This window comes from Nyctibius grandis, chromosome 6, assembly GCF_013368605.1.
Source record: "Nyctibius grandis isolate bNycGra1 chromosome 6, bNycGra1.pri, whole genome shotgun sequence".
NCBI classification, from domain to species: domain Eukaryota; kingdom Metazoa; phylum Chordata; class Aves; order Nyctibiiformes; family Nyctibiidae; genus Nyctibius; species Nyctibius grandis.
Window position 1 is genome coordinate 37,649,695 of NC_090663.1, and position 27,749 is coordinate 37,677,443.

Genomic DNA, 27,749 nt, shown 5'->3' on the forward strand with positions numbered 1-27,749 from the left:
GTGTGCCGGACCCGGGCCACAGGAGCGGGAGGCGGAGCTGTCACACAGGCCCCGAGACGCAGCTTCCTGCCAGGAAAACAAACACATACCCGGAGAGGCTGCCTGCAAGCACTTCATGACGGCAGAGCAGCCACAGGGAACAATGCCGTTCCCTTGCCCTCACTTGGCTCCTCTGACTCAAGTGAAGAGCGAGGAAGTTCTTCGCAGGGCCGTGCAATACCTCAGAAGGAAACGACACAAACTGCTGTCAAGAGAAAAACCACCTTTTCACTGATTTGGGGAGGACGGGTTTTCACAACACTGCCTTTCTCCATCTCTTTCCAGGTGCTCAGGGAACACCAGTTTTCCATACAGAACTGCTCAAGGGCTCTCCAACACAATGCATGAAGGGTTTCAAGTGCTTCAGATGGAGAGCACCTTTCTTAAGTTGTGTTGATGGCTCAAAGGGGTTACACAAACCAGAGCCCATACCGACCCGCAATCAAGAGCAGCACTGCAAAGCACACTGAGGCTTCTCTGCTCAAATGTCCTTTGCCAATCTCACTGTTGAACACTCAGTCACAGGCTAACGGGTGCCAGTAACACGACTGGCAGCACCAGCACCTGCATCACAACTTGCAAAGTGCTCAGGTAGAAGTGGTGCCATACCCACCATAAGACCTGCTGCCCTTCCTGCCTCAGGAGGAGCAAGGGTTTCTTCTCGCTGCTGCAGGGCTACCGAGCGCCCACTCCTCAAAGCCTCCAATACTCAGAAACCTTGTGGTCAAAAAGAAGTTCGGTGAAAAGACAGCACGGCTCACACACAATTTGCAAAACTTCGCCCCCTGAATATACCACAAAAGCTTCTTATAGCCATGGTCAAGTTTCTCCTCTGTTTTGTACCAAAACTGACTGCACTGGCATTTTTAGTAAACCAACAAACAGCATAAACAAAGCAATTAAGATAAGAAATACAGATAGAGAAAGCTCAGAACATCAGAAGCTAAGGAAGGGCTGATGACCCTTGGCAGCAGAGGGGAGTAAATTTTGGCACTTTGTTCCTGCGATCTCCCAGCAAACACTTTATCACAAGTGCTGACCGTTGCATTTTTCTGCATGGTAAACAGCTGTAAATGAACTTTGCTACTCTTGCTGTTATTTGTAATGGTTCATCACAGAAAGTAGCAGATACATACTCTGTCTTGTAAATGCTTAAGGCAAGCTACACTGCCATCAGTCCCCTCTTTTATTCAGGTGACATCCCAAGAAAGAAGCAAGCGTGCAGTATTAAGCAGCTCAATCTTCCAGCACCCGTCCCAACCACCTCTAGCTATTTAAAGCTCCAGAATGGTCACAAGACACATTCCTACCTCCAATTCTTCAACCTTGATAAAGGAGGAACAGAAAACATACCAAACACCTCATCCAGTTCTCTGTGAACCTTCTTCTGGGCTTCAGGATTACGTCCAAGTAAGTACAGGGCCCAGTTCATAGCAGCTGCTGTTGTATCATGGCCCTAGAGGTCCAGATTTACAAAGACATTCACTTCAATGCTATTCCTGTGCACAAGCAGGCTTCATAAATACTTGGGTGTGCAGGTATTATGGAAAGTGAGACTTATTAGTCCCACAACCACGAGAAAAAAAAAATCAAGAGTGTAGAACTCTATCCAACTCATTATCAGGATGCAAGATGATCCATGATTCTGTTAGGTAACCAAAAACTGACCGAAAGTGTTGTGTTAAAATACTTCTGGCAGCCAGCAAACATTCCTCTTCCCTCTCCTCTGCCACCTGAGAGCATTCCATTGCAGCTCTAGTAATTAGCACATATCTCCTTTCCTTTCAAGTTTCAGAAGCAGATGCTTGTTGCTCTGCTCTTCTCTCCATTCAGAAATCCAGTGATAGAGCTCCACAGCTTCACAGAGGCCAGCAATCTTCTCTCTCACAAAGTGCCAGATGATGAACCACACTTCACTGTGCAATTCCCACTTCTGCCATTACCGAATCAAATTGGTGCAACATTCATCTTTTCATTCAGCCCACAACGTAAGATCTGGGTTACCATCTTGTGGCACTTTGTGGCAAGGGACACATTTTGCCATCCTTTCTCTGCATTCTTGTCAATGTCTATATAATAGAGGAGGGAGCACTCAAAAGATCAAAATTACATTTTGCACACACCTCTGAAGACTTAAATGTGAATTTTTAACGTTATGTCATCTTTTACCTAAGATTTCTGAAGAAACTGCATCAAATTGACCTGCAACTCTATGAAATCAATCTGCAACTCCAAAGCAAAAGCATTCTGCTTTCTCAGATACTATACCGTAATACCACCAGTGAATAAACTTAGTGCAAATAAAGGATAAAAATACTAAGACAGGAAGCTATTTAAAAATGCTTTCATTTATTCAAAAGAATGCAGCGTTTGATGACCATTTACACAAACGAGAAATCTGATAAACAGTACACATATAAAACATACATTACAAATGCTTTGCCTTGAATTACCAGTCCTTGAACGTTCATAAAAAAGAAGTGAGGAGAACTAGTATTCGTTCCCAAGTAGAAGAAACTGATTCTATTCTTAACTGCACAATTTGGGCAAATAATTAAGTTTTTCTCCTCCTCCCTTCAACAGCTCTTCAACCACATCTATTTGAACTGCTGGCTCTCTGATGGAAGGAGGGACCCCTGACTGCAAATGAACATACAGTACTAATAGCCAGGGACCCAATCAGAGCTGTCATCTCTGGGCAGAACACAATCCCAATCTCCTCTTTGATCTTCCCATTCAGGTCTACACAAAGAGGTATGAAATAATGCTTTCATCAATAAAGTTCATATTTTCATGTTAAAACTTTGTAGGCTTGGATACTAAAAAATATTATTAATTTGTACAATTTGGCCATATTTTCTAAGAAATCTCGAGAAGTGGGAATGGTCTTACTGACTTGTCAGCATGCAGGTTCAATTGCTCAGGATCTACAAACATGTTTGTCCTGACAGGGAAAACACTGCTTCCTGTACACAAAGTTTATGCCAGCAGTTCCCAAAATAAGTGACATACAGAACAATGTTAAGTGGAAGCAATGAATTAATTCCATCTCAAAAGAATTAAAGGAAGAAAAAGTAGGGACAGACAATATTTATAAGAGAACAACTGCAATCAGCAGACAGACTGAAAAATGGAGAAATGTTAAAAAAGGAGCTAAAGAGGAAATACCACAAAATCCTGTTTAAAAGTATAAATTTTGTATATAATTGATGTTTGGATAGACTACAACATCTTTAACACTGAGGAAACACAAAAACGTGGAAAGAGGACTTCGTGGCCTAAACATAACTTATTTGCTTCTATAGGTAGAATAACAATTCCCCAAGGAAAGAAAGAAAAAGGAGGAATGCCCGAGAAGAAAGTGCAGCAGCATCTTGACTCTGCAAACAGAGCAGATACCAAAAGCTCTGGGATCTCAACTATTTATTTCATTTTGTTCTAATTTTTAATCTAACCTCTGGTCAGACAACCTTAAAAGAAAGCAATGCAGGCATTCTGAGGATTGCAAGGCTCAGCAGAAACCAGCATACTGCACGTGTTCTTTGTTACATAAGATACTAGCTGTCAAATTTAGCACTTCAGTCTTCCATTCAGGGCAGGGACTTTCTGTTTCTTCCTAAGCCAGGTTAAGAAGAAATATGAAATCTCTTCCTTGACGTTGGAGGATTTCTCTGACAGGATCTGGAGTAATGCTGTGAGCCTAGAAAAGATAAAACATTGTCTGTTAATTGTTGTAGAATCTGTATGTTATGTATGAGTTACTTCCATCAGCCTCCTCAGATCAATGTTTGCTAACGTGCCCTTATTCTTACATCACCTTTTATATAATTATGACAATTATTATAATTATTTAAACTCAAGGAACTTCCAAACAAATAAAGGTTATGTACAAGCACTCGAACACCCCAGGAACTAGCTAGTCAGCTTTACTGTAACAATGGAACTAAATACGCCACATAGGGCTGCTCTCTTTTACAGTGTTATAAATCAAAGACACAGTTGCAAATCAATATTGATTTTTTTTGTATTTATTTAAGAGAGCTTTATACTTATGTTAAAAAAGGACATTTTCAATTTTATTTTTCCCCACATAAAAAGTTTACTAATTTGGTGAATTTATATGAGGTCTAAAATAAAATTGATGTCACGAAATGAGTAGGCATGGAGCAGTTCACAAACATGTATTTGTATTGCTACTCTAGCAGCTCCAAAACATCTAGCCTGTACACCACATACTCTTGCCATAATTGTAAATATGCTAAAATCTTAACAAAAAAAAAAACTTAAGGTGAGGGGGAATCCTCTCCTTCCATGTCATAGCAATGAAAAGAAGCTTTGCAGAGTTCCTAACAGTCAGAGTTAGAGCTATCTCAGACCAAGTGAGAAGAAACTTCAAAATCAAATTCAAGAGATCCTGCCAAGCCCATCTGTTCTTCTTTCATGCTGAGATGGCTCTCCCTGAGCACTTTACTTCTTGACTGTATTATGGGTTAATAGGTTTTGTTGGCCTTTTGCCTTCCACGTGGTTCTTACTTTGCCTGTCTATTAAAAATCCTTGACCTGTCCCTCTGTGGTTAGCAAAATCCATGGGAGTCAGTGATCTCTTCTGAGGTGTGTCTGTCTGTGAAAAGGAAAGACATACAATTAGCTAGTATGGTATGCTTATCTACTGAAATGGTTTGATCACAGTTTCTATGATATAGTCCAGCAGAGTGATTCCTACCATGCTGCAAAGCTCCATGCGGTACTAAAACTACACACTTCTAGTGCATACACACCCTCAAAAAAAACGTTTAATGCATCAGACTTGGAAAAAAAAAAAAAAAAATCTCTTTCTCATACACTAGTCCTGCTGTTCAAGGTCCCACATCCTCTCAAAGCCTTTTAACATTCTGCGCTCTACAGGTAGCAGGAATCCCTGTACACCAGAAATCAGGAGAGACCCAGTAAATGAGACCTTCTGTAGACCAAGAGTGAGCACGAACGGAAGCTTCTTCACTTTTCCATGTCTCTACTTACACTGTAACATACTCTGAATGTATGAGTTGTGTTGGGCCTTGAAAATTGATCAATAGTAACAGTTCTTTCTCTGACTGGCCGTCGCTCCATACCACCAGGCACTGCACTTGACACTCTGCTGCGAGCATATCGTCCTCGATGCTGAGAGGATTAAAAAGAGCATTGAGAGAATGCAGCTATTGAATTGGTTAAAATAATAATTTTTCCATTGCCATACAAAAAAAAACCACAAGAAAAGTATGTTTTCACTAACCAAAAGCACCAATTTAAGGTAATTTAAGGGTACTCATATTTTTCAAACAGATTTGAGACTGTTCACTAACACTAGTCTATAATCCCCAAAGGCCTACATTAATTAAAAAGTAATAATAGACTTTATATGTGTCTCAATTCAAAATATTATTCAGAAGCAAAATATCAAAATGCCAGTTTACTTTAATTCTGGTGACTTATTACTTCCCTATCCTTCAAAAATGGGCAAGTATCGATAAGATTTTTTTTTTTCAATCAGTATTCTTTTCTACTTCAGTCAGCATAATTTTCTGCTTCTTATAACCTAACATTAGTGAATAAAACATCAAAAAGAGCTATTTAAACCCAGGCGCATATAAGTACAAGGTTACTATCTGGTTGGTAACACATTAGCATGTTAAGACCATGTATTAAATACGAACCAACACAAACTGTAAAATTGCCCATTTCAACCTGTGACACAGAGCAATTTATTTCCAAATAGTTGAAGTTTTTCACCAGTACAAAAATTAACACAACTTACAGAGCTCTGTTGCAATCGAGGTACTGAAAGATACTGTTCAACAGCCTCCGAGTTTATTGGTGGTAACTTGTTCCAGGTTGCAGGTGCACGAGCAGAAGATAAACGATCTGAGCTGGCACCCCTGCGGAATTTTAAGAGTTCCTCTTTTAGGAAAATTCATATTAAAGACTTCTTCACTGAAGTAATATGAAATTATTAAGCCGTACATTTCTTCATAGAACTCAGCTACAGAAAGTAACAGCACCTAATATAGCAACAAAAAAATAAAACAAATGCCTCTCCTCAAAAAATATGGTTCTCCTTGCTTTCTTTTTGTCTCTGAATTCCAGAATCAATAATAAATCTCAGGTTAGTTCTCAAGTATTTTGCAAAATCCTTCACTGGTGAAATTACAGTAAAGTTCTGAGGAAAGCAAAGAATGAAATGAAAAAACTCACAATTTAGTCCCCGTAAGGAATTCATCATTATACATATTAGGAGCTTTTGAGGAGAGTTGGTCGCAAGTGAGAGAAGGTAACCTACGATGGCTTGGTAGCTTCCTAGAAGATGCCAGCAGTACACGAGATGATGAGAGAACACTGTTCTCAGCAATTCTCCCCAACCTAGTGTGCACTGAACTTAGAGCACTGGAGCCAATGCTGTGCTGTTTGCCTTCTTGCTCATTCCTAGGGAAAAAGGAAGGAGAACGAGACGGGGAATGAGGATGAAGAAAAAAAAGTAAAAGGATTTGTTAACAGAGTATCATTGCAACCTCTACAAATCATTGTCACATCAGTGATACACACAAAGCAGATGACTGCCTTTTTATTGCCTTTTTATAACTGCAAAGCATCTTTTATATAATATGAATTATGCTGCATTTTGAAAATGCCAATACCAGCACCTACTGTATTTTTTCTACTGCAGCAACATGCCTCTGTTGGAGCGGTTTTGCTTGAATTGTCATCACACCATTCAAAACACTACAGAAGTTGCTGGAGAAACGGTGAACCTAGCAAAAGCAACAAATTGCATTAATCTTAACTTTTTTTTGAAGGAAGGCCTCAAAAAGCCCATAGTTATAAGATCTTTTACTTGTTTCTTAGAAAATTTTCTGTTAAGATGGTCCAGTAGAATTCTCAGTAGTAGATGGGGCAAATACGTTGTTTTGCTTATTTTAAACAGATTCTTACAAACACAACTTGGATAAATTTAGTTACTGCATTGGGACTCAATTTGCAATATAAGCTTCAGTTGAAGCTGGAGTTCGATTCTCTGAAATTTCAATTTTCCCTCAGCACAGGCCAGCTGAAGGGCACAGAGCCTGGGCATTACTTATCTAAGCATTTTACTTTTGGCTGGTGGGACCACTACAGAATGAAGTGTGCCAATGGGGAGCACTGAGACTGCACTGCTCTCTCTCCCATGTTTCTTATCTTGCTACCTAGCAAGCACGGATAAAAAGCAGATGGAAGAGAATTAAGTTGCTTGAACTGAATAAAGAGAAACAGGAGGAAAAAACAACCAACAAACACCAAACAACCAACAAACAAAAAACACCGAAGCAATGGCTGGAAAAGAACAGACGTGCACAACAGGAGCCAGGGGACAGAGGGAAGAGGCAGCAAGTTGGGCAGAAAAGGGCATTTTATCAATACAAACATGAGGTTCCATAAAAAGACAGGTCAGGCCTAGTGCCAGCACGCTGGTGGACGTACAGCAGAGTCTCCTTTTACAAGAACCAAAGGAAATGAAAAGGAATGAGAGAGTCTGAAACTCACAGCATCGCAAGTAAAGCCCTTCAAGATGCAACTTCACATCCCTGCAGTCCAGGGAAGAGACTGATGTGTTCTTAATTCTACCAAGAGGAAATGACTGGACCACAATAAAAGCAGAATTATTTTCTAAGGAGGGAATACAGTCTAACAAGTTGGTTTTTGTAAACCAATTTCAGCAATATCTTCGTGGTAAACAGCACCTTTAAGAACCACCAAAGAACAAGTGATAGTAAAACAAGAGATGCACGTTTAATGAACCTTCATTTTAAATGAGATGAAATATTTGAAGTATACCTAATTGTTTTTTTTTTTAAAAAAAAAAAAGAAAAAAAAAAAAAAAAAGCCTTTTCTAGCTTCAACCAGGACTCTGTCCAAGATTAGCAGAAAAGAGCAGTGTTTGACAGAAAGTTATTTTTACCCGAGAGGAAACAAAAGATACACTTTTTGCTTCAGAGCCTCTGGAAAGAGGAACGCTCCCAGCATCTGCTGTGATACGAACGACTGGCAAATGTGGCAGTTTTGTTGTAACAGCTTTCAGTTTTTCCACCTGTTTGTCACCCTCTGCAGAATAGCCAAAAAAAAAAAGTAGAGGGAATGAGAGGTGTTTTGTATATTTACCAGCCTTCATTTGTTGGGATTCAAACAATATTAGACTTCACAGTAAATAAAGACTTTCATATAGTTTTAAGTTTCCACGATATTTAAAAATCTACCATAAATGATGTTTTTCTGGAAGCATTCCCATCTGTTTATGTTTTCTCTGACACTGACAAACAAGCTGGTCTAAACAGGTAGAATTGGAAGGAGGCGTTTATTTAAGAAAATACTGCTAAGACTCATGTAATATTATTTAAAAATTCCCAAAGATTTTTTTTTTTAAAGCAGAAATAAAATACATATACAGAAAAAAAGTCTATTGATCCTATCCTTGTCTGACAGCAGCTGCTCACTGTGTCATTTTGGGTATATACCACCATCTTATTTGTATCATAAACCTAAATTCTTTAACATTCCTAGGTGAAATAATTGGGTTAGGTATCTATTTGTCATAAGTTTATGCCTTTCATAAAGATAAAAGAGCACACCTATCATAAAACTGCTAAGCTATCCTCCCTAAACTATAATATTGAGCTAAACAATCCACCTGCAGTATGAAAAGCCCTTTTATATTTCAGTAACACCTGACATGTTAAGTTCTGATGCTGCAAGTATTCAGAGAAATTTTGCCATTTCTTACTGTGTTGTAGACTTACATTTGAAGTTGAGTGTACCTCACATTTGAGGTAATTTCCAAAACCCACCCCCAGGTATTCTTCTGTTACTGTCCTTTCAAAATACATGGACAGAAGAACTGAAATTTCCCTCAGTCTCCAAAGACGACACATGCACACTAAAGAGAATTTCACTTCTAGTTAATTTTCCTAACTTTTGTTTCTCCTCACTACAGTCTGTTAGAATACAAAAACATAAAATAAAATTACATGCATTACTATTTCTTCATCCTATATTGAACTCCTGCACTGCCAGCAAGGCTGTCTATCTCGCTTTAACAATCTACCTAAGGATTCTTTTTATTAACAAAGCTCAAACAATGAGGACTAGAAGACTTTGATTCCTAGATGCCAAATTCAGACCTGTCAGTCAGTGACCCCCTGTTAACATCATCAATTTCCATCCCGAGCCAGTAACTACTTCTTTTTTTAACATGCTGTCCTGCAATGAAGCTCTTTCAGTCAGTGTTCTTCCTTTTTTCACACTTCTCATACAAAACTCCCTGAAAATTAGTAGGAATGTTTCTACTTTAGGTGCATGCATGTGCCTGTGCACGCACGTGGAAAGGTGTTACATATCTTACAGTGCTGTACTACCAACATGGTTATCTTAAAATAACCACATTTCCCAAGCTTTATTTAAGGGGAAAAAAAAACAAAAACAAAGAACATTTTTCTGAGTTTGATTCAATAAATACCGTATCTGAAAATACCAAATACCTGTGATACTGGTTTCCCAATTTTTTTTAATCAGCTCCTCCAATATTCCAATTACATTGCTCCAGATACGATCAAATACTTCAGAAGCCACGGCATCTTTGATACAGGCATTGGGAGAAACAGGGGGAATGCCACGCTTACTCCTCTTCTCAGTAAGATGCATTTTCTTTTGTTCCCAGCTCTCATCATCACTAATAAAGGAAGCAAATTCAAATGAATTCCCATAGGTTTTGACTTTTTTTCCCCCTCTTTCTAACACAGCTAATGAATAGAAACATACATATGGAAGAAAAGTTAGTCAGACGTTGACCACAAAAAGATGCAAATTCAAACATACAGAGTACCTATGGGAACAGAACATATCGACTACATATAATGATTTCTTTTTCTTTTGCTTGCAGGTGAAAAATTAAAAAAATCCAGTCAGGGCATTACAACAAAGATGCACAGCTCTAGAAGGAACAGCTTTATACATGGCATTTTGTCATTTGAGACTAAATCCTACACTTTTTACCGTAACATAAGGGAACTATTGTCTGTCACATTTGGCAGGATGACTATCACATAGAACATTTCTTTTTTATCACAACCTGTGTATCTGCACACATCTGCAATGCTCCACCACTGATCAAAGACAAACAAGGTTAAAGGACTTCTGCAGCCTGACAAGAACAGCAGAGCCCACCGCCTTACGCTCATCTCCTACCCTTCCACTACTGTGTGGACAGTTACATTTTAAATTTTTTTTTCCCCTCCCTCCCTACCTCGGGAAGCACAGTGTAGCAACATTTCCTAACTTGGCCTTCTAATACATCTCTCAGGAAGAAAGTTTTAACCTTTTTCTTTTTTTAATGCCGTCATATTCCTTTCTAAGGAAATGCATTTTTTTTTAAATTACACAGATGATCCCAAATTCATACTGGTTTCTACTATCTCCCTTTCTCTTCCCAGTCACTTCTTCCTCAAACCAGACTGCAAACTTCTTAACTATAACTGATACTTGGCGGAATGGTCCAACTCACAAAATGACCAAGCTATTTTCTTATCCGGCTTTGTAACACCTAATGTTTTAGTTATGGAGAACAAGATATTTCAGAATTGAAGGAAACAAGAAACAACATATCAAGCAGGCACAAAGGAGAGAAATGCACATTCAGTCAAGTCTCTCTCCCAAATTAAGTTCACTTACTCAGCAAAATGAAGACAGAAGAATCCTAAGAGGATTCTTAAACCCAAACCCCTTCCAAAAGGCAGCTACCCAGGCCCTCTCCTTCAAAAACAGGACTGAAAAGGTGTCAGTCTGATTCCTCACTTTTTCAGAACAACCATGTCTTTTTCCTGTAAGTGCATCAAGCTTCAGCACAAAAAGTTATGCTTTGTGCCCCACTAGTCCTACCAAAGTTTCCCCCTCATAGAGGCCTTTTAGAAAACAGCACGTTATGGTCTTTCATCCACCCAGTACCCTAGTTGCTGGAACATTCAAGTGGCTCATGGGAAGCCTAGGTTGCACTGTCAGGAAGACAGACGCGTGACTCATGTCACTCATAAGAGTGCTCTAAATGTGGGTTGTATCCTGCACCTCTCCTCACAAACCTGTTATACACTGCACAGAAAGAATTTAAGATTCATTAGGGCAGACAACGAGAGCTCGTACAGTGTAATGACCCTAAACAAGCTGGTGGTCAAGGCACTCACTTGGGGAGAAGGGATTCCTTCATTCTACTCTTTGTCTCAAAATTAAATATTTATTTTATTGAATCTCCATGCACAAAACACCTCAAAACAACAAGTGGTTAAGACATACTCCTCAGAATGGGAGATGTGAGTTCTGAACCACTAGAAAGACCACATACCTAATCTTCCACATGCCCAGTGAGTGCTCTGACCACTGTGCTACCAAACACAGGGACAAAAGGAACTGTATTTTACAGAAGAGGAAAACAGCGTATGAATCCTGACTGGGTTCACTAATAATTTTTCATTATATTCTTCAAAAATACATAAATCTTATTTACAGCTTGTTGTTGTCAAAGGCAAGATATTCTTCTATTTTTCCATCTACATCATAGATTTCTTCTTCCAGGAATAAATATGTGGATGAGTCAGAGGTAGAAATCCTAGTGGAACTTAAATCTAGTGATTTATGTATTGGAGATGCTGTTGGGATCAGTTTAGAGCCCAAAATGCAGAGCCTGAAAAAATATAAACAAAATTAGAATTAAATATTCAAAGAAAGAAGTAAGTGCATATTTTATTATACTGACATGTTTTAGCAATACAAAAGTAATATTTGTACATATTTCTGAAGAGCGAAGACCAAAAAGAAAACTTAAAAAAATTAACATACTCTTTTATATTACCAGTACATTCACGGAGGCCAGGTAAACACTTAGTATCCCCACAGGTATCACTTCTGCTCTGAAAATGCTGAAAGCCTTCATCCTTTGGCAACAGGAGCTGCTTTCCTAGAACCCTGAATAAAAAGGAGAGAGCAAGTGGTATCTTAGTTGGAAATCCACTCCATATGCAAATATCAATAATACAAATACCTGGCAACAGTAGGCAATGAGAAAGCACACCTTACACTTGCTTTGAAAATTTATGGAGGGGCCAGGGCCTTGTGTAAAACATTAACATTGCCTAGTATTTCAGTCATCAAAGTTACGCTGATTTATGCAAGATGAGATTCTAGCTTATAATTTTTAAGAGCAAACAGTCAAACTTGTTAGATTGTTCTAAAGGTTCTTATCAAAACGCCATAAGAAATGTTTAAAAATCGATGCAGAAGACAAATAACATCTGCTATGACTTCACTCATCCAACTCAGTATCCATCAATGTGAGCAGAAGTCCTAATCCAAAATGTTTACATGGATAGTTAAGGCTAGAACTGATGTTCGGAAAATGCACATAGTCCAACATGGATAATGCACAGAGGTAGAGAGAAAAGGTAAAAGCAACTCTATTTAAACGTACACAAAATTACTCTATAAAATCTGAACACAGTATATATAGGTCAATAAACATCACTGCTTACTGAACTGTTTTCACTAGAATTCACAAGGGATCTCAAAAGGAATTTGCCAGTCGCATCTGCAGTGCAAGCAGCAATGTTCAGACTCACCCGAACCCATTTTCATGAAACTACCTTTTACAGAACAGCACTTCATGCCACAAGAAGCTCCAGGCAATAGCCTTTTTTACTTATTTTTAAGCCAAGAACCAAAAGCTTTTCTTTAAATAGATCTGATCTTTCTCTTACTGATGACAGTTCTCAAGTATATTTATTCCCACATGCTGAGTTAAGTATTCATGTATCAACATAGCTGTTTTTCAAACTAAAAAAAAAAAAAAAAAAGACAGCCAGTAAGCAATTTGAAGCACAACTGTCAGAAATAAATCTGGCATCCCAGAAGCTATTCTTCTGAGTAGTCAACACAAACTGAGTTTTAAGGTTTAAGCTTGATAATGAAAATAACTTCTTTTTCTTTTTAAACCGCAGGATGTACCACATCCCTTAGTATCAAATGACACAGAGCTCCCAGATTTCTTCAGTTCACTTTCAACCTCTTGGACTTGGCTGGTATTGACAGCACCAGATTTGAATCAGAACATTGTAAGTACAGGGAATCACTTACTGAAAAAAAATACCACCTAGTGAAAATACTCTAAAAATATAGTGAAATAACAATATTTTGAATGAATTACATAGCACAAAAACCTATCTCCATTTTATGCATGTTCTATTAATTTTTACAGTATCTAAAAAAAAGGCAAAGCATGGCTTAATGCTAGTGAAAATTGCCTCAGATTTATTTAACAATTCTCTCTTGTTCCTGACAAAGCGTGACAAGCTTTGTTAGTTGATTTTAATTTATATCTACTAGTAACAAACCTCTGCAAATTATCTAAAAGCATTGAAAGCGTACCACAGTTATTGACAGCGTTCTTGTTAATGGTGTTAACAAACTATTCACTAGAAGATAGACACATGCAAGTCTCTGTTTAGAATAGCTTAGAGCCACGACATCTCACTAAAAATGACATGCCATCATTTATGAAGGCAGGACAGTATGACAGTGCAACACTGACTTCTGTCCCCTGTGTTATAAGAAGCAGTCATCAGGCTGCCTAGACATTTTGCCCATCTATGCAAAACAATTCTCATTAATCATGTACGCGTCCTCATATCTGTTCAACTAGTTATTGTCAGGTTAGTATCACACATTGTACATTGATTTACATAACCTAGGAAGACATTATGGCTGTGCAGTATACGTGAAGCATGTGGTCGCCTTCATTTTGCATTTGTTTTTACAAGAATCAGTAACAGAATTAACACTAAATTTCTTGGAATTTCACAGTATGTCTTCACTTACAGTAAAAACAAAATACTTCTTTACAAGATGTATTCTTTATTTAGAAAAAGTCATTATGAAAATGGTGCATTATTATTTTCTCATTACATCCTGCTAAAATATCTTTGTCTGCAATCACTGTATTAAGTAAAATAAAGAGCATTAGCTGCTAGTGCACCACCCAGACTTACTGCATAACTATGGCACAGCTCAGTCCCAGAGAACCAGATCTGAATGCAAAGGTGCTACTGATGCCATACATCAAGAGCAATTCATACAAGGGTACCCAAAAAACTCAAATTCACAGTGATAACTGGTTAAAACTACTACCAGCAAGAAATTTCCTTACCTTAGATGAGGAAATCGTTCAACCCAGTCTGCACATTCTGCCTGCAGGCTCTGAGTTTGGGAGGTCACTTTTCCTTCAAACAGCATTTCATCAATCTCCCAAAATAACTGATGCACTCTCTGTGTGTTGGCTTTATCAAATTCCTACGTATTACAAAATTAATAGTTGTTAGCAAATACGCACACACATTTATATTAAAAACCCCACAATATTTAAAGAACAGGACAACTTGGACCGATTTGGCTGAGCATCTCAGAATGCACCTTCAGGCTACCTACTTTGGAGACACAATTTATACGCTTGTATGCTGCAGTGCAAAAAAACCCCAGGCAGCTGGCCACAGCAAGGTGATTTAGCACAAACGAACTAGCTGCCTAGGATTAGCTGACAGAAAACACCAATTATAAGGTGTCTGGACTCCTGTCTCCCTCCCTGCTCCAACACGAAGTGAAGCATGCACATTGCACCTCTGTGACCCAGGGCACCAAAGCTCCCTGCTCTTTTGAGCAGTGCTTTTCCTTTCTGAGTAAAACAGCTAAGAGGACCAAGAGGGGGCACCTTCCTTCTGCACGACATAGTCGGGTGGTTAGGAAACAACCCTCAGTGTGAGAAACGGCCTTCCACACCTCTTCACTGAAGCTACAACTCAGCGCAACCAGAAATGGGTGAGTGCAGAGGCATATGAAGGTAGCAGGGAAGAGCCTGACTTTATCCACTGACGTTGAAATGAGCACTTGGCTGAGGGTTCCTCGGCTGCGGCACTGTTCATAATGTTATTTGGCCACTTATATTAGACACTTCGAAACACAGAAAAAAGTTATAATACTCAGGGCCCAAATCACATCTGTTCACTTCCAGCTGAGAGCCCCAACCACTTCAGGCTACAGAAGGGATCACACCAAAAAGGAATGGGGAAATAACTCTCACACAGGTTATTCTATGATCCAGGGTCTGGCTTTCTCCTGGGGGGCTGGAAGCGACAGATGGGCTCAGTACCCTAAAGGTTAGGATATTATGCAAAAGGTATGGCAGAACTACCACTATCAGCCACGGGTGGCTTTTTAAAATGAAAGTGGCAATGACTGAAATGCTTTTGGATTTATTCAACTCCACCAGCCTGCACCAGATATGCCTCAGAGGTCAGCCTCTCTAGTGGGTTTAACCTTTCCCTGCATCATCTACAAAACAGAACTCAGCTTAGGTAAGAAGTAAATATTACTCAGACTGGGACGTTTACATGCATGTTCATGAATGTACCTTATGACTCAAAACACTGAGAATAGTTCAGTTTAGACACTGTCTGCATTATGCAATATTTGAAAACACATATTTCATCACTCTCTTGGACTTAGAACCCTAAGCCTACCTTCTTTGGTAAAACAGGTTTGTTTTCCCAAAATTCCATCATTTCATATTTTTATTCCATTTTTCTTTGTTACACATCAGGTGCACCAATATCAACTTGCAAACAGAGCTATTTTTTAAATATCCAATTAATATACTTAATCATTAGGCTATAATGAATGAAAGTGGTTAACTTCTCCTACAGGATGTGCTGCATGTCCATTTTCTGTAAAAATTAATCTATTCTACAATATTTAGATAAAGTGTACTGTAAGGGTTTCTGTGACGTACATCATCCCTCCAGGAGTAAACTGAACTTCTTTCAGTAGACAAACCAGTAGTATAGCTCTTTATTCCAGACCAAGAATTATTCAACTCCGTGGGTGCTGTATGGCTACTAAATGAAAGTGATGAAAGTGTTTCACTGTAAAAAGAAGAGAAATTAAAAAGAACACAATGGTTTTCTGTACAGACATTTTAAAAATAATGCAACTGATCACATAAACAGACAGCGATACATACTCCTGTTGGATGCAATGTTTTCAGGACATGCTGTTAGAGTCGATGTGAAGAGTTGCAAATATATGTTTTTAATGAGTACATTGAGTACATGCTCCTATTTGTATCATTTACTGCCTTAAAGGCAATTCCTTCTACAGCATTACACTTTTATGTATATCATTGCAACTGTAAGGGCACTCTGAACTATATTCACACATATATATACACACACGTACCAAGCATTTCCATCTCTAACACTTACTTTGTTTTCTCCAATTCAGCTAATGGGCACATCAAAACTATATATTAAAGATATATACATAACATAAGCCTTCTTCAAGTCTATTAGAAGCTATCACAAGAAACTTATGCAAAACTGAACATAACATCTCTACAAATGTTTCAAATAGCATTGAGTTACATATCTGTACACAATGTCTTTTATGCTGTTAGACCTGGTGCACTTTAAACCTCGTGTTCTCAGATTCCAGCTCTCAGAAATCTCTAGCTAGTCCCTGCCAGCTACCACCCACCATGGGACGCAGTGAAGGCGAGTGCCAACTGGAATGAAACTTCATGAAAGTTAACTGACCTGTAACACTAGGGAGCACTATTTGCATTTAACCATGAAGTCTGACTTCCCTTCCCAGCTTAATCAGTGCCCTTCACTATGCTCTAAAAATATGCAAATCCATTACACAAACCAGGAGTAAAGTTCAAACCCTCTAAACAACGGGTTGGGTCAATTTACATCCTGCATTATATCCTGCAATGGTTGTCATCCGTGAGAATGACTAGAAGCATGACTAGTGAAAATGAATACCAATCTTGAAATATCTATTTAAGCCAAGAGTCCATTAATGAAGCACTATTTCAGAAGCGAATGCATACCAAGTAAAATTGTCGATGGCTTCCTGCACATTTCTCTCAAAAACTGCTGGAAGAGACCCCCCACTTTTTCCAGAAATACACCGATTTGTGGAACGTCTGGACAGTCCCTTCCTATAAAAACAGAAACACATCATTCCATAATATTAAATAAGGTTAACTCACACCTCCATTGGAGGGGGAAAAAAAAAAAAAAAACACAAACAAACACAAACAAACACAAACCAAACACAAACCAAACACAAACCAAACACAAACCAAACACAAACCAAACACAAACCAAACACAAACCAAACACAAACCAAACACAAACCAAACACAAACCAAACACAAACCAAACACAAACCAAACACAAACCAAACACAAACCAAACAAAAACCAAACACAAACCAAACACAAACCAAACACAAACCAAACAAAAACCAAACAAAAACCAAACAAAAACCAAACAAAAACCAAACAAAAACGATGACAACTCTGTTGAATTTTTCAATCCTATCCATCAACACAAACATTTGCTTGAAACAAACTACCTTGTTTTAAAATAGTTTTTATTTACCTTATTTACACAACTATTTTTCAGAAAAATGTACATTTAATTTGAGACTTATTTTACTCCACAGGCATCCTCCTTCAATTTTGCACTTTAAAATTTGCATGAAGCGCACACAAACGCAGCAGCACCTCACTATTGCAGGAACAGAGCGAAGGCACAAATCAGTGATTGTCCATACAGCAGTTATTTAGCTATGTGTTTCTGTTCAATCACTAACACAGTCCATTTTCTCAGATGCCTCTCTGCATAAAAGAAGTTACAGACATGGTGCCAAGCGAACATGCGTCTTTACCAAAACTATGAACTCTCAACTTGGCTGTTTGAAGTGAACTGAGATGTTAGTACACCAGGAAACCTGCGCATATTCTCAATACATCTACAGGCCACAAAGCATCAATTCTTCCAGTAGCAAAGACTCCTTAACGGTGTCTTAAAAACCAAGCCACAAACTTTCTAGTGTTATGCCTTCCCAGCACAAGAAATGCTAAAACTTGTCTTTTTCGTTTCTCCGTATACCTGAACACACACTCAAATTTTACAACCATCTCTTACAAACCACACAGACGAATATTAAGATACAGTAAGGCACAGGAATGCCTGCATTTTTATTACTAGCCTTAAAAAAAATACCTTTTAATGAAGGAAGATACTTTTTTTTAACAGAAACTGTGTATAATCATATATTTCTATAATCACCCTAAGTTCTGTCATTAATATGTTAAATACAGCTCTTCAGAATATATACAGATGTGTCGAAGTGTTCCTTCAGAAACACTTTTACAGCAACAGAATACTTCATCTGTGGAAGTTCCTATTTTCATCCCATAATATCCTCAGGTCATAACCGTGAATAGCAGCGTGATTGCATCAAAGTACATTTGTGAATGAGTAACTCTAAGGAAACAGCTCACAGTTCTAGAATTTTTCTTGATTTCTTTAGCCAAGAACCATAGATCGGCCCCGCAACAGTTAGGATTGCTCTGCCTTTTTCCTCTCCTTTCTAATGGAGTCACCATCCCTGGAGGTATTTAAAAGACGTGTAGATATACTTAGGGATGTGATTTAGTGGTGGACTTGGCAATGCTAGGTTGATGGTTGGACTTGATGATCTCAAAGGTCCTTTCTAACCAAAATGATTCTATGATTACAGAGATGCATACGTCAAAACCTAACCCCCCCACTCAAATGGACCACATCACACATCCTACTCCTACGCCTTGGCTAATAAGCCACCAAAAACCTACCACAAGTTTAAACTTCTCATCAGGGAAGACCTTGAATTGCAAATTCTTGGAGGCCAGTACAACAGCAGTGGAAAGCAATCTCTATGTGTTTGCTCTAAATTTCCTCCCTCTTCCCTAGGCCTCTGCTTTTGGCCACTGTCACAACCAAGAGGCCCTATGAAAAGTGGTACAGTCCAGCCTCATGAAAACTTCATTTTGTCATTACACCAAGATCTATCTCCCAGGTAATAGTGGTGAGCTTACAGCCCATCTTTTACATGGAAAGCTGGTTCCTTCTGTTCACATGCATCCCTCTCTGCCATTTCATTTGCCGTGTTACTGCCCAGGCAGCCTTATAACGTCTTTCTCTTTTTTTTTTTTTTTCATACCTGACCCTTGTCCTTAGTATTTTTCCACAGCTTAGTATCACCCCCCAGCCTTCTCACTTCACTGCGCACCCCTTTACCTGGTCAACTAGCTTGAACTGCCCAGTACAGATCCCTACGAAACACCACTGGAGGAGGAAACAATTTACTGCTAACCTCTGTTTCCTGCGGTAGCTATTTGCCTATGCAAGAACCATTGCCTCTTGTATTCCAGCAGCTTCATTTACTTGACAGACTTGTGGCAACCCAAGCTAACTACACTCATTGGATCCCCTCTACCTATATGGCTTTCTGACTTCTCAAAGAACCCCAGATGGGTTGTTGGGTTTGTTTTTTTTTTTTTTGTGGCTTTGAAAGGAACCTGAACCTACAAACATGAAAAAAACCAGAAATACCACCAATAAAATTTCACAGACTTTCTCTGTGAAATAAAGCATCTGCATTATACCTAATGGCATAATACATGAGGTGAGATGGAGATAGTGTTTCTGCCACATCATTCCACCACATGCAGTGGTACTACTCCTGTCTCCCTGGACCATATGCCATTAGAAGATGGAGTCAGGAAACGACTGCAACAAAACAAAAAGAAATGAAAAACCCCTCCCAGCACACCCACAGCACAGGTTCCCGGCGCTGGCAAGCGAACGCCAGGCACCGCAGCAGCCAGCTCCCGACTGCTCCCCAGCCCTGACCGAAGTCTCTGCAGTTGCAGGCATTGAACGATGACGGTACAAAATGATAACGCTGCCCGCCCACGCCCGCCAGTGCTCCAGCCGCCCCGGCAGGGCCAGCAAGCCGGCCCCGGCCACCCCCTGCGGCAGACTGCAGCCCCCCGCAACCAGGCAAGAAGCGGGGCGCAGCACCCCGGCCCTGCCGCCCACACTCACCCCACGACGAGGAGCCCCCGGCCGCTGCAGCAGCCCCCCGGCCGGCCGGCGGCCCGCGCCCTTCGCATGGGGGGCGCCGAGGGAGGGAGGGCGGCGGCGCGGCGGGGCCCCGGGCGGCCCCTCGCACCGCCCCTGGCTGCTGCAGGGCGACGAGAAGCGGAGGGACGAGGAGGAGGCCCGGCAGCGCCCGCCCTGCCCTCGCCCCGCGGGCGGGCACCGCCGGGGGGGCTCCGCGGAGGGTCCCCTCACGCCCCGGGAGCAAGGGCTGGGCCTCCCCCGGGGCTCCCGACCCAAAAGGGCGCCCGCAAAACAAGGCGGCCCTACGCCCTCGGCCTGAACGGGAGAGGTGCGCATCGCCCGCACCTCTCGCCTCTGAACACGCAGCAAAAAAGGCTCAATTTCGGGCCTTTCTGCCCAGAGAGGGTTTCCCTCGCCTTTATAGATGCTAAAAAACTTAGGCGGTGCTGGACAATTGAGTAAGAATTTTCCTTGTTAATTAATTGAGTTCCCCTCTGAACTATCGCTGTGCAAATCATTGCTCTCCTAGAGCACGGGTGACAGGGCAGAGTATAGGCTGTCAGCTGCAGATTCAAACTAGACCATTCATCTCTAGCCACAGTATATAAATTCTGGTGTCTACACAGACAGTCTCTCAGAGGATGTACATCTGCTGATAAGCAAGCAAATAAGTATTCTTACCAGGAAAGAAGAAAGGCAACATTAAAAATGCTGAAAATTAAGACTGAAAAAGTATAGCATATGAAGCCTCTCATTACAGGAAAACAAAGAGCAGCATTCATATGATATTTAAAGTTTCATAACCAAAGAAAATAGTACACACTAAGAAAGTTGTATGGAAAATGACTACGCAATTTTCCCGATATTTAAAGAATTCTCACCAAATAGCTTTTTTTTTTAAAAAAAAAAAGAGTTCCACATTCTTCTGATCCAGTAAAACATTACGAAAGAACAGCTCTTCTTGACCTTAGCTATTGTCCTTCTATAAGAGTAGGTTTGTCTGAAATCTCAAAACACACACATAAAGACCATAGTTCTTTGTCAAGCTACACATATCCAACAAGCAGCTGTAGATCTAGAATAGCCAGTTATGTCCAGGTTAAGAAAATGCAATTTTAACTCTAAATCACTGCACATACATATGTTCGTGGAATGCAACTTCTACAAACAGAACACTGTAAATCTCCAAGAACTAGAACTGCACTTCCAAGAATATTTATAACATGAAGTAATTTATTTCTCTGAAACCTTCTGAAGATTTTCTACATCTTATTTCAAACTACTTATCCTGAAACACTGCTTTGAGCTAAGGGAACTGAATGCTGTAGCGCTATGCAGGCTCTAAAGGGATTTTCCTATCATCTAGCTTTTGGCCACTTCCATCCTAAAGACCTACACACATATGTACAAAAACAGTCTTTACGGGTATTTTGCTATTTTTTTTTCTATTTTTCTAATTTTCTAGACCAAATTAGAAGCAAGGCAACACACTGCCTAACAAAGGGCCAAGACCACACACCCCTACATAAAGTCCAAGCAGGCAAGCTTTGCAGCAGAGATTTACGCTGTCAGTCCAGGGACAATGCGTATTTGCAGACCTCTCTTGTTCACATAAGCAAGCAGCAGAGGATGGCAAGCAAAAATGCAGATACAAAGTTATCAATCACTTATTTTTTTAATCTTTGTGTCAAGGGCAATGATTATGGATGTTACCTAACTGTCCTACAAAATCACTGCCACGAGGAAGACTGATATCTGTGGCAATTCTCTGTGCAGCAGCTGACTGCTGTGGCCACCTCAGCTTCCTCCTCTTTCAACATGCCTTACAACTTACACTTCAAAACATAAAAAAATACATTTCCACAGTGGCATAACTCCAGTTTTGTGTTACCTCCAGAAGTACAAAACGTTGAAGGAAGCACTGCCTGTTACTTCAACAAAAGACATCAGACAGAGAATATATTAGCACAAACATAGCAGCGGGACAGCCTTTTCTAGCTGAAAAAGTGAAAAACAGCACATCCACAGTACGGACAAATGAAAGCAAAAAGAAGAATGAAACCCTGTGATCTTTTCCCTAAATCCCAAAAGCTTGTAGGACAGTCCTTTCCAATAGTAGTTTATTAATAAATAAGCACATAACAATGAAGTGTGTTTAAACTGCTTCTACCACGTGTAATATGTTTCCTTTAAAAACAACACTCACAGCACAGAGCCAATGCACAAAAATAATCCTACGCTAGGCTGAATTAACCTCAATTAAACCGTTGGGCATGCTGTTTACTTCAGACTGCTCTAAGTCACTACATTTCCTTACAGAAGAGAAAATAATAGTCTCTGAAACAAAACACTGTCAAAACAAAGGAAAATATGAGGCTGCTCATGAGTTTCAATGATGTGAAGAAAGGATCTTGACTGAAATAGAGCAAAGTAAAAACACAAAACAGGAAGAGAGAAGGCCTGAGCAAATGAAGCCACATATGTCTTCAGTCAAATTTTAAGATCTTTGTTTTGTGTTTGTTTATTGTAAAGGGGCATGGGAGGGGTAGAGCCTTGTGGGCAGTAAAACAGTCTTAAATTTGGTCCATCTTACATTTATATATTCATTGCAAGAAACATTTGATTCTTTTCCCCCCTTTCCTGAAGCAACACACAAAATTTGTCTAGTTGCTTAGATCGAAAAGGGATAAATATAGTAAGTCAGCTAAGCACAGAAGTTTCACAGTTGCACTTAAAAGTCAAACTGTGCTATAGAATTGTTTATACCATCAACCTCATAATGCTGTACAGAGGTAAAGAAAGCCCTTTGATCTACATAAAGAAGAAGAGAAGAGGGCATCAGATACAAGGAAAAGTAGATTAAATAAGAAGAAAAAGTGAGTCTGTATGGACAAAAAGCTTAAATTAAAAAAAATTATTAGAGCTTCAGGTTTCCTTTCTCACTACAACTCGAGAAAAGCATATCCCATCACACGTGAAGGGCTTGATATGAATGCATAACAGCAATTTAAGAGAGAAGTTCCAGGCTTAGAAGAACACAAAGGCAAGAGAAATAATGAATAGGGAAGGGGAAATGTTTTGACATTAATTGGAGGGGGAAAAAAAAAAAAAAAAGGATGAGGATATGAAAGAGGAGACCTGACATAAAATGCACAAGCCATTACCCTGCATGGGATTTTAAAGACAAAGAGTTTGAAGGTGGTATGTGAGGTCAGAGTTCTGAAGGGAGACAGGATGTATCACGTCATCAGTAGCAGATTATTTTCGCACCTAATTTGAAATGTAATTAAAGAGGAAGAAAATCAGAAATGCTAGATAGAAAGGTGTCTTCCAAAGTCAGGAAGAGAAGCTGAAATGGAAATAAACAACAGACTTTGAAAGCCTTCCAGAAGAAGCTCCAGAAGCCCTGTAGTGTGGCATCCTTCACCTCATCTCTCCCCCTCTAAAAAGAAGGGGATGTAAAACATCTCATATTTTAGAAAGGTTTAGCTCATGTTTTACAGATTTTGGCCTTTGGCTCCTTCCACCACCTCTGTGTGCTCACATGCACATACAAAGCCTTTTATTTTGGTCATTCCCAGCTGTAATTGTTACCGAAGTAATGCAAGAACATAACAAATATCCTACTGGATCAAAGTGATACTCCCTTTACTCCAATATTTTGTCTGACAGCAGCAATAGGACATACTATTTAAGGGAAGCACATAAATCTGACCATCATCTATAGTACATTTCCTCCTTCTCCACCAGTATCCACTATAATGGGTTAACAGATGTTAAGAAATACATCCCTGCACAGTCCTTTCACATCCATTTAGGACTTCTTGTCCAGCATTTTCTTGAAAACCTTTCCATACCTGCTGATAGTATTTGCCTTTACAACCTCCTGTTGCAACAAATTCCAGAAGTTACTGCCCACTCTGTTAAAAAGAAAAAAAAAAAAAAAAAAAAAGAAAATAGAGAAGTTTTCCCCTGAATTGTTCAGAGTAGTTTTCCATGCATGCCCTCTAATTCTAGTATTGCATCATCTCATGAGTAATAGGTTTTCAGCCTCGTTGTCCATCACGCTACATCCACAGTTCTGTGAGCATCACATCTGTAGCAACCACATCCTGAGCCTCCTCTTCTCAAAACTGGTGAGTGGCTTCATAATCTCTCTTCTGAAGGCAGGTAGTTATTTCCCCCCAACACATCCCAGCTGCCTTTCTTGAGATGTGAAACCAGAACTGCACACAGCACACAAGATGTAGCACAGTGTGGTAAAATGATGCTTTCCACACTGTGTCTGATGAGGAACAAGATTTTATTTCTTTTTCTGGATACCACTGTACACAGAGAAAAATCATTCACAGACCTGCCAAAGACACTGCCAAGATCTCATTCCTGAATCATAAACTGCTAGCTTTGAGGTCAGCATTATGTAAGGTAGGTTTTGATTATTATTCCCCTAAATACATTATTAATACACTATTTTCATTTATCCACTCTTAAGCTCGTCTCCCACCTTTTCCTACATTTGCTCAGTGTAAAGACTGAGACCAAGAGTTAGATTTTGTGTAATCTTTTTGCTTGTTGGAAGGCTTGTTTGTCATTGCAACTGCAGGAAATCGTCACTGGTCACCCCTCACACCCTACCACCAAGTTATACAAAAAAACATTATAGGAAAAAACACAATAGCAACTGTTTTACTTTAAATCAAGCCCTTTCTCCCTTCTTTCCCACCAAGGCAATGACAATTTTATGGATAATTAATTGAGGAGGAGTATATTATTATTATTACTACTACTATGTCCACCACCCTAATTTGGAACTAGAGAGTGTTATAAAAGGAGCTGTGAAAAGGCATTCAACCAGAGTTTAGAAAAGTCAATGAACAGAGAAAAAATACTAACTTTACTATCTACATACATGCACATGAGATCTAACAGATGGGTAAAAGTTTATTTTGCAGCCAGAGCCTCCGATAAAAATATTTATTACACATTGCTCCGTTGCCAAAGACATATAATATCCTCATCTCTAATAAAGCTGCTGCCTTGTTGTCTAAGAGAATTCATTTTCTCAGATCTCCCATCTTCTTTATATAATCTAAAAAAAAGTTTGTAAAACCAAGAGATAACTATTATTTGTATGACAGATTTATAGAAAACATTGATATGAGTGAGACTATAAAAAAAAAATCAAAATATAAGCTCTCTTTAGCATAAGTGTATACATCTGTGGGAAGAAATTGATTTTGAAAACACACCATCCTTTCTTACACTGGTTTGGGACAAATACCATGGGAGCCTATTTCTTATTCTTCTTTGAAGTGATATAAGTGAACAGAAGTTGTTACTCCACAAATCCACTCTGCTTAAATACTCCTCTGTGAATGGTTACTGTCAACACTGTGCCCACCTTTCAGCAGCAGTTTCATGGAAGTGCACAGACCACTCCTGGTCACTATCTTGTTCACAGAGCAGAACATACAAACCTCATTACAAATGACACTGAGTTATCATCACTGCACAAAAGGGCCCTTCCACATGTCCCCCAGCTGCTTTCTGCACAAATTACAAACAATATTCCAGGCATGCAATGGAGCACTGTAGTTAAACATTTATACCACAGAAAGTACAAAGCTCATAGGACAGACACACACCCTCTTCCCTCTAGGTGAGGTAGTCATCCGTCCAACATGGTTGCAGTCAACCATGGTACATTCTCCCTGTCCTGCCTGACAAGACAGATGTTTATTTACTTGTTTTTTTCAAACAGACTAGGAGGACCTTTAAGAAGATAAGAGCACTTTCACCCTCTTGTAACAACTTCAATGACCACAAACTGCCACGTTTGACAGATAGTACTGAACGTCATTGGCAGATCCTAGAGGAGGTGTGTCTGAAGACTCTGCTGTAGCAACTGTGCTCAGGGCTGAGCATACTTACATATGGTTAATACAACAGCACTGAATTCTTCCTTCAGCAGTCTGGACCTTTTACGAGACAGATCCAGTGACTTTTACAACTGTCGAAAGCACTCAGTTTGGCTCAGCCTTTACTTACTTATTGCGGCAACACAAAGGAAATCAAGGTAGATGACAACAATACTTGTTCCTGCTTACAATCCCTAATTCTTCAGCTTTCTCCAAGTTAAGAAAATTGTGGTATATCTTGAAAAGTCATCTCTCAAATAGTTTAGCTGAGGTAACCCTAGTAGTTGCACAGTAAATGAAGCAGAATTATGAGAAATTTAATAGGTCTTTCATCTAGCCTTCGGCAGAATTTTAAGACAGCTATAATATCGGGTTTACCTGTTTGCTTAGACATGACACGGCTCAATAAGGGAAAAAGAAGTCTGCCATGGTAGGAGGTATAGTAAATATTTACCATCTAAGCTTCCAGCAACACATCTTTATCATTAGCATTACTGAACATGCCAGAAGCTGTGTAGCAGACTTGACAGGTAGCAAAGATACACGCAAAAAAATGATAGGACACATCTTTGTTGATGAGTGTCACTCCAGACCCAGAGATGATTTTCATTTTGCTCTCTTACCTATCAATGAGCATTGTCAAAAGCATTTCAGTGCTTTCAGTCATCTTGCTCATTGTTCAAGGAAGTATTGACTTCACCTGAAGTTTGAAAATAAGAACCTTTGTCACAGTTTTTCTACTGTTAGCCTTTTATCATACCACCTGATTGGGCCCTTCAGTTTTCAGAAATGGCACTTACTATCTTTGAATCTATATATGTGTTACTAGTATTTTGATGATTAGATTACCCTGGAAGTGTTCATACAGTTGAACTGTTAGTGAGTTTTCAGGTGACAATCTTTTCGATCTGACCAAATTAACGTAATTTGCCCCAGTGTAAAGTTCTTCATATGTAGCTAAAAATCTGTTCCTAAATAATCATAAAAAACACACTTGGTTCTAAAAGAAGATAGCTTTAGAATACACTGCCTTCAGCTCCACAGAGGAGGTAATCTTGAAAGACTTTGCCAAAGGAATATCATTGCTCATCAGTGCAATGCAGCTGATCGATACACATCCTCATTATCTCATTATAACACTGCAATGACTATGGTCTATGTAGGCAAATGGCCTCCAAGAAGGCTATGATTTGATTTTATATCTCAGTTTTGGGAAACAATTGCATCATGACTAGAGGAAAGAAAAAAATCTTGGCCAGCAGAAGAGCCCACTGCATCTCAGAATGACCACTCCTCTTTGCCTCCAAGTAGCAACACGTCATCTCAGAACCTGAATCCTCAGTGCTTCCCTACATCACCATCTGCAGCTTGTTAGTCCTCTGTGGCAGCCTTCTGCACACAGCATTCACTAGCTGCACTCAAAATCACCTCTTTTACCCAAGACCTGCTTCACCTTAGGGTTAAGGTTTCCACTTGATATTGCATCTGGAGGGAAGAAAAAATCAAAAATAAGTGCACATAACTTTCTTTTAAACCACTGACAACACATATAGCAGTGCATATATAGTATCCTCCTGCATCTTCAGGGCTACTTCTAAAGAGGTGGATATAAGGGAAAAACTTATTTTTAATACACAGGCCATAATTTTTAATACACAAATAAGATTCTACACTGCACTGGTGAAGCTCCACCTCAAGTACTGTGTGCAGTTTTGGGTGCCTCAATATAAGGACATCA

General features: G+C 39.5%; 1 protein-coding gene across 1 annotated transcript in view; it reads right to left on the minus strand.

The window, feature by feature from the left end:
* Positions 1-2,482: 2,482 nt before the first annotated feature.
* FAM149A (family with sequence similarity 149 member A) overlaps positions 2,483-27,749 on the minus strand; it is a 33,660-nt gene continuing 8,393 nt past the window's right edge. Inside the window, exons 2-14 of the mRNA XM_068403880.1 lie at positions 17,024-17,134; positions 15,923-16,055; positions 14,288-14,430; positions 11,929-12,054; positions 11,597-11,773; positions 9,582-9,772; positions 8,009-8,151; positions 6,721-6,824; positions 6,271-6,498; positions 5,834-5,954; positions 5,071-5,199; positions 4,573-4,660; positions 2,483-3,739 (exon numbers count right to left, since the gene is read on the minus strand). Of these exons, the coding sequence (XP_068259981.1) occupies positions 3,666-3,739; positions 4,573-4,660; positions 5,071-5,199; positions 5,834-5,954; positions 6,271-6,498; positions 6,721-6,824; positions 8,009-8,151; positions 9,582-9,772; positions 11,597-11,773; positions 11,929-12,054; positions 14,288-14,430; positions 15,923-16,055; positions 17,024-17,134 (1,768 nt within the window). The 3' untranslated portion in view covers positions 2,483-3,665. The remainder of the gene's footprint in view (positions 3,740-4,572; positions 4,661-5,070; positions 5,200-5,833; positions 5,955-6,270; positions 6,499-6,720; positions 6,825-8,008; positions 8,152-9,581; positions 9,773-11,596; positions 11,774-11,928; positions 12,055-14,287; positions 14,431-15,922; positions 16,056-17,023; positions 17,135-27,749) is intronic.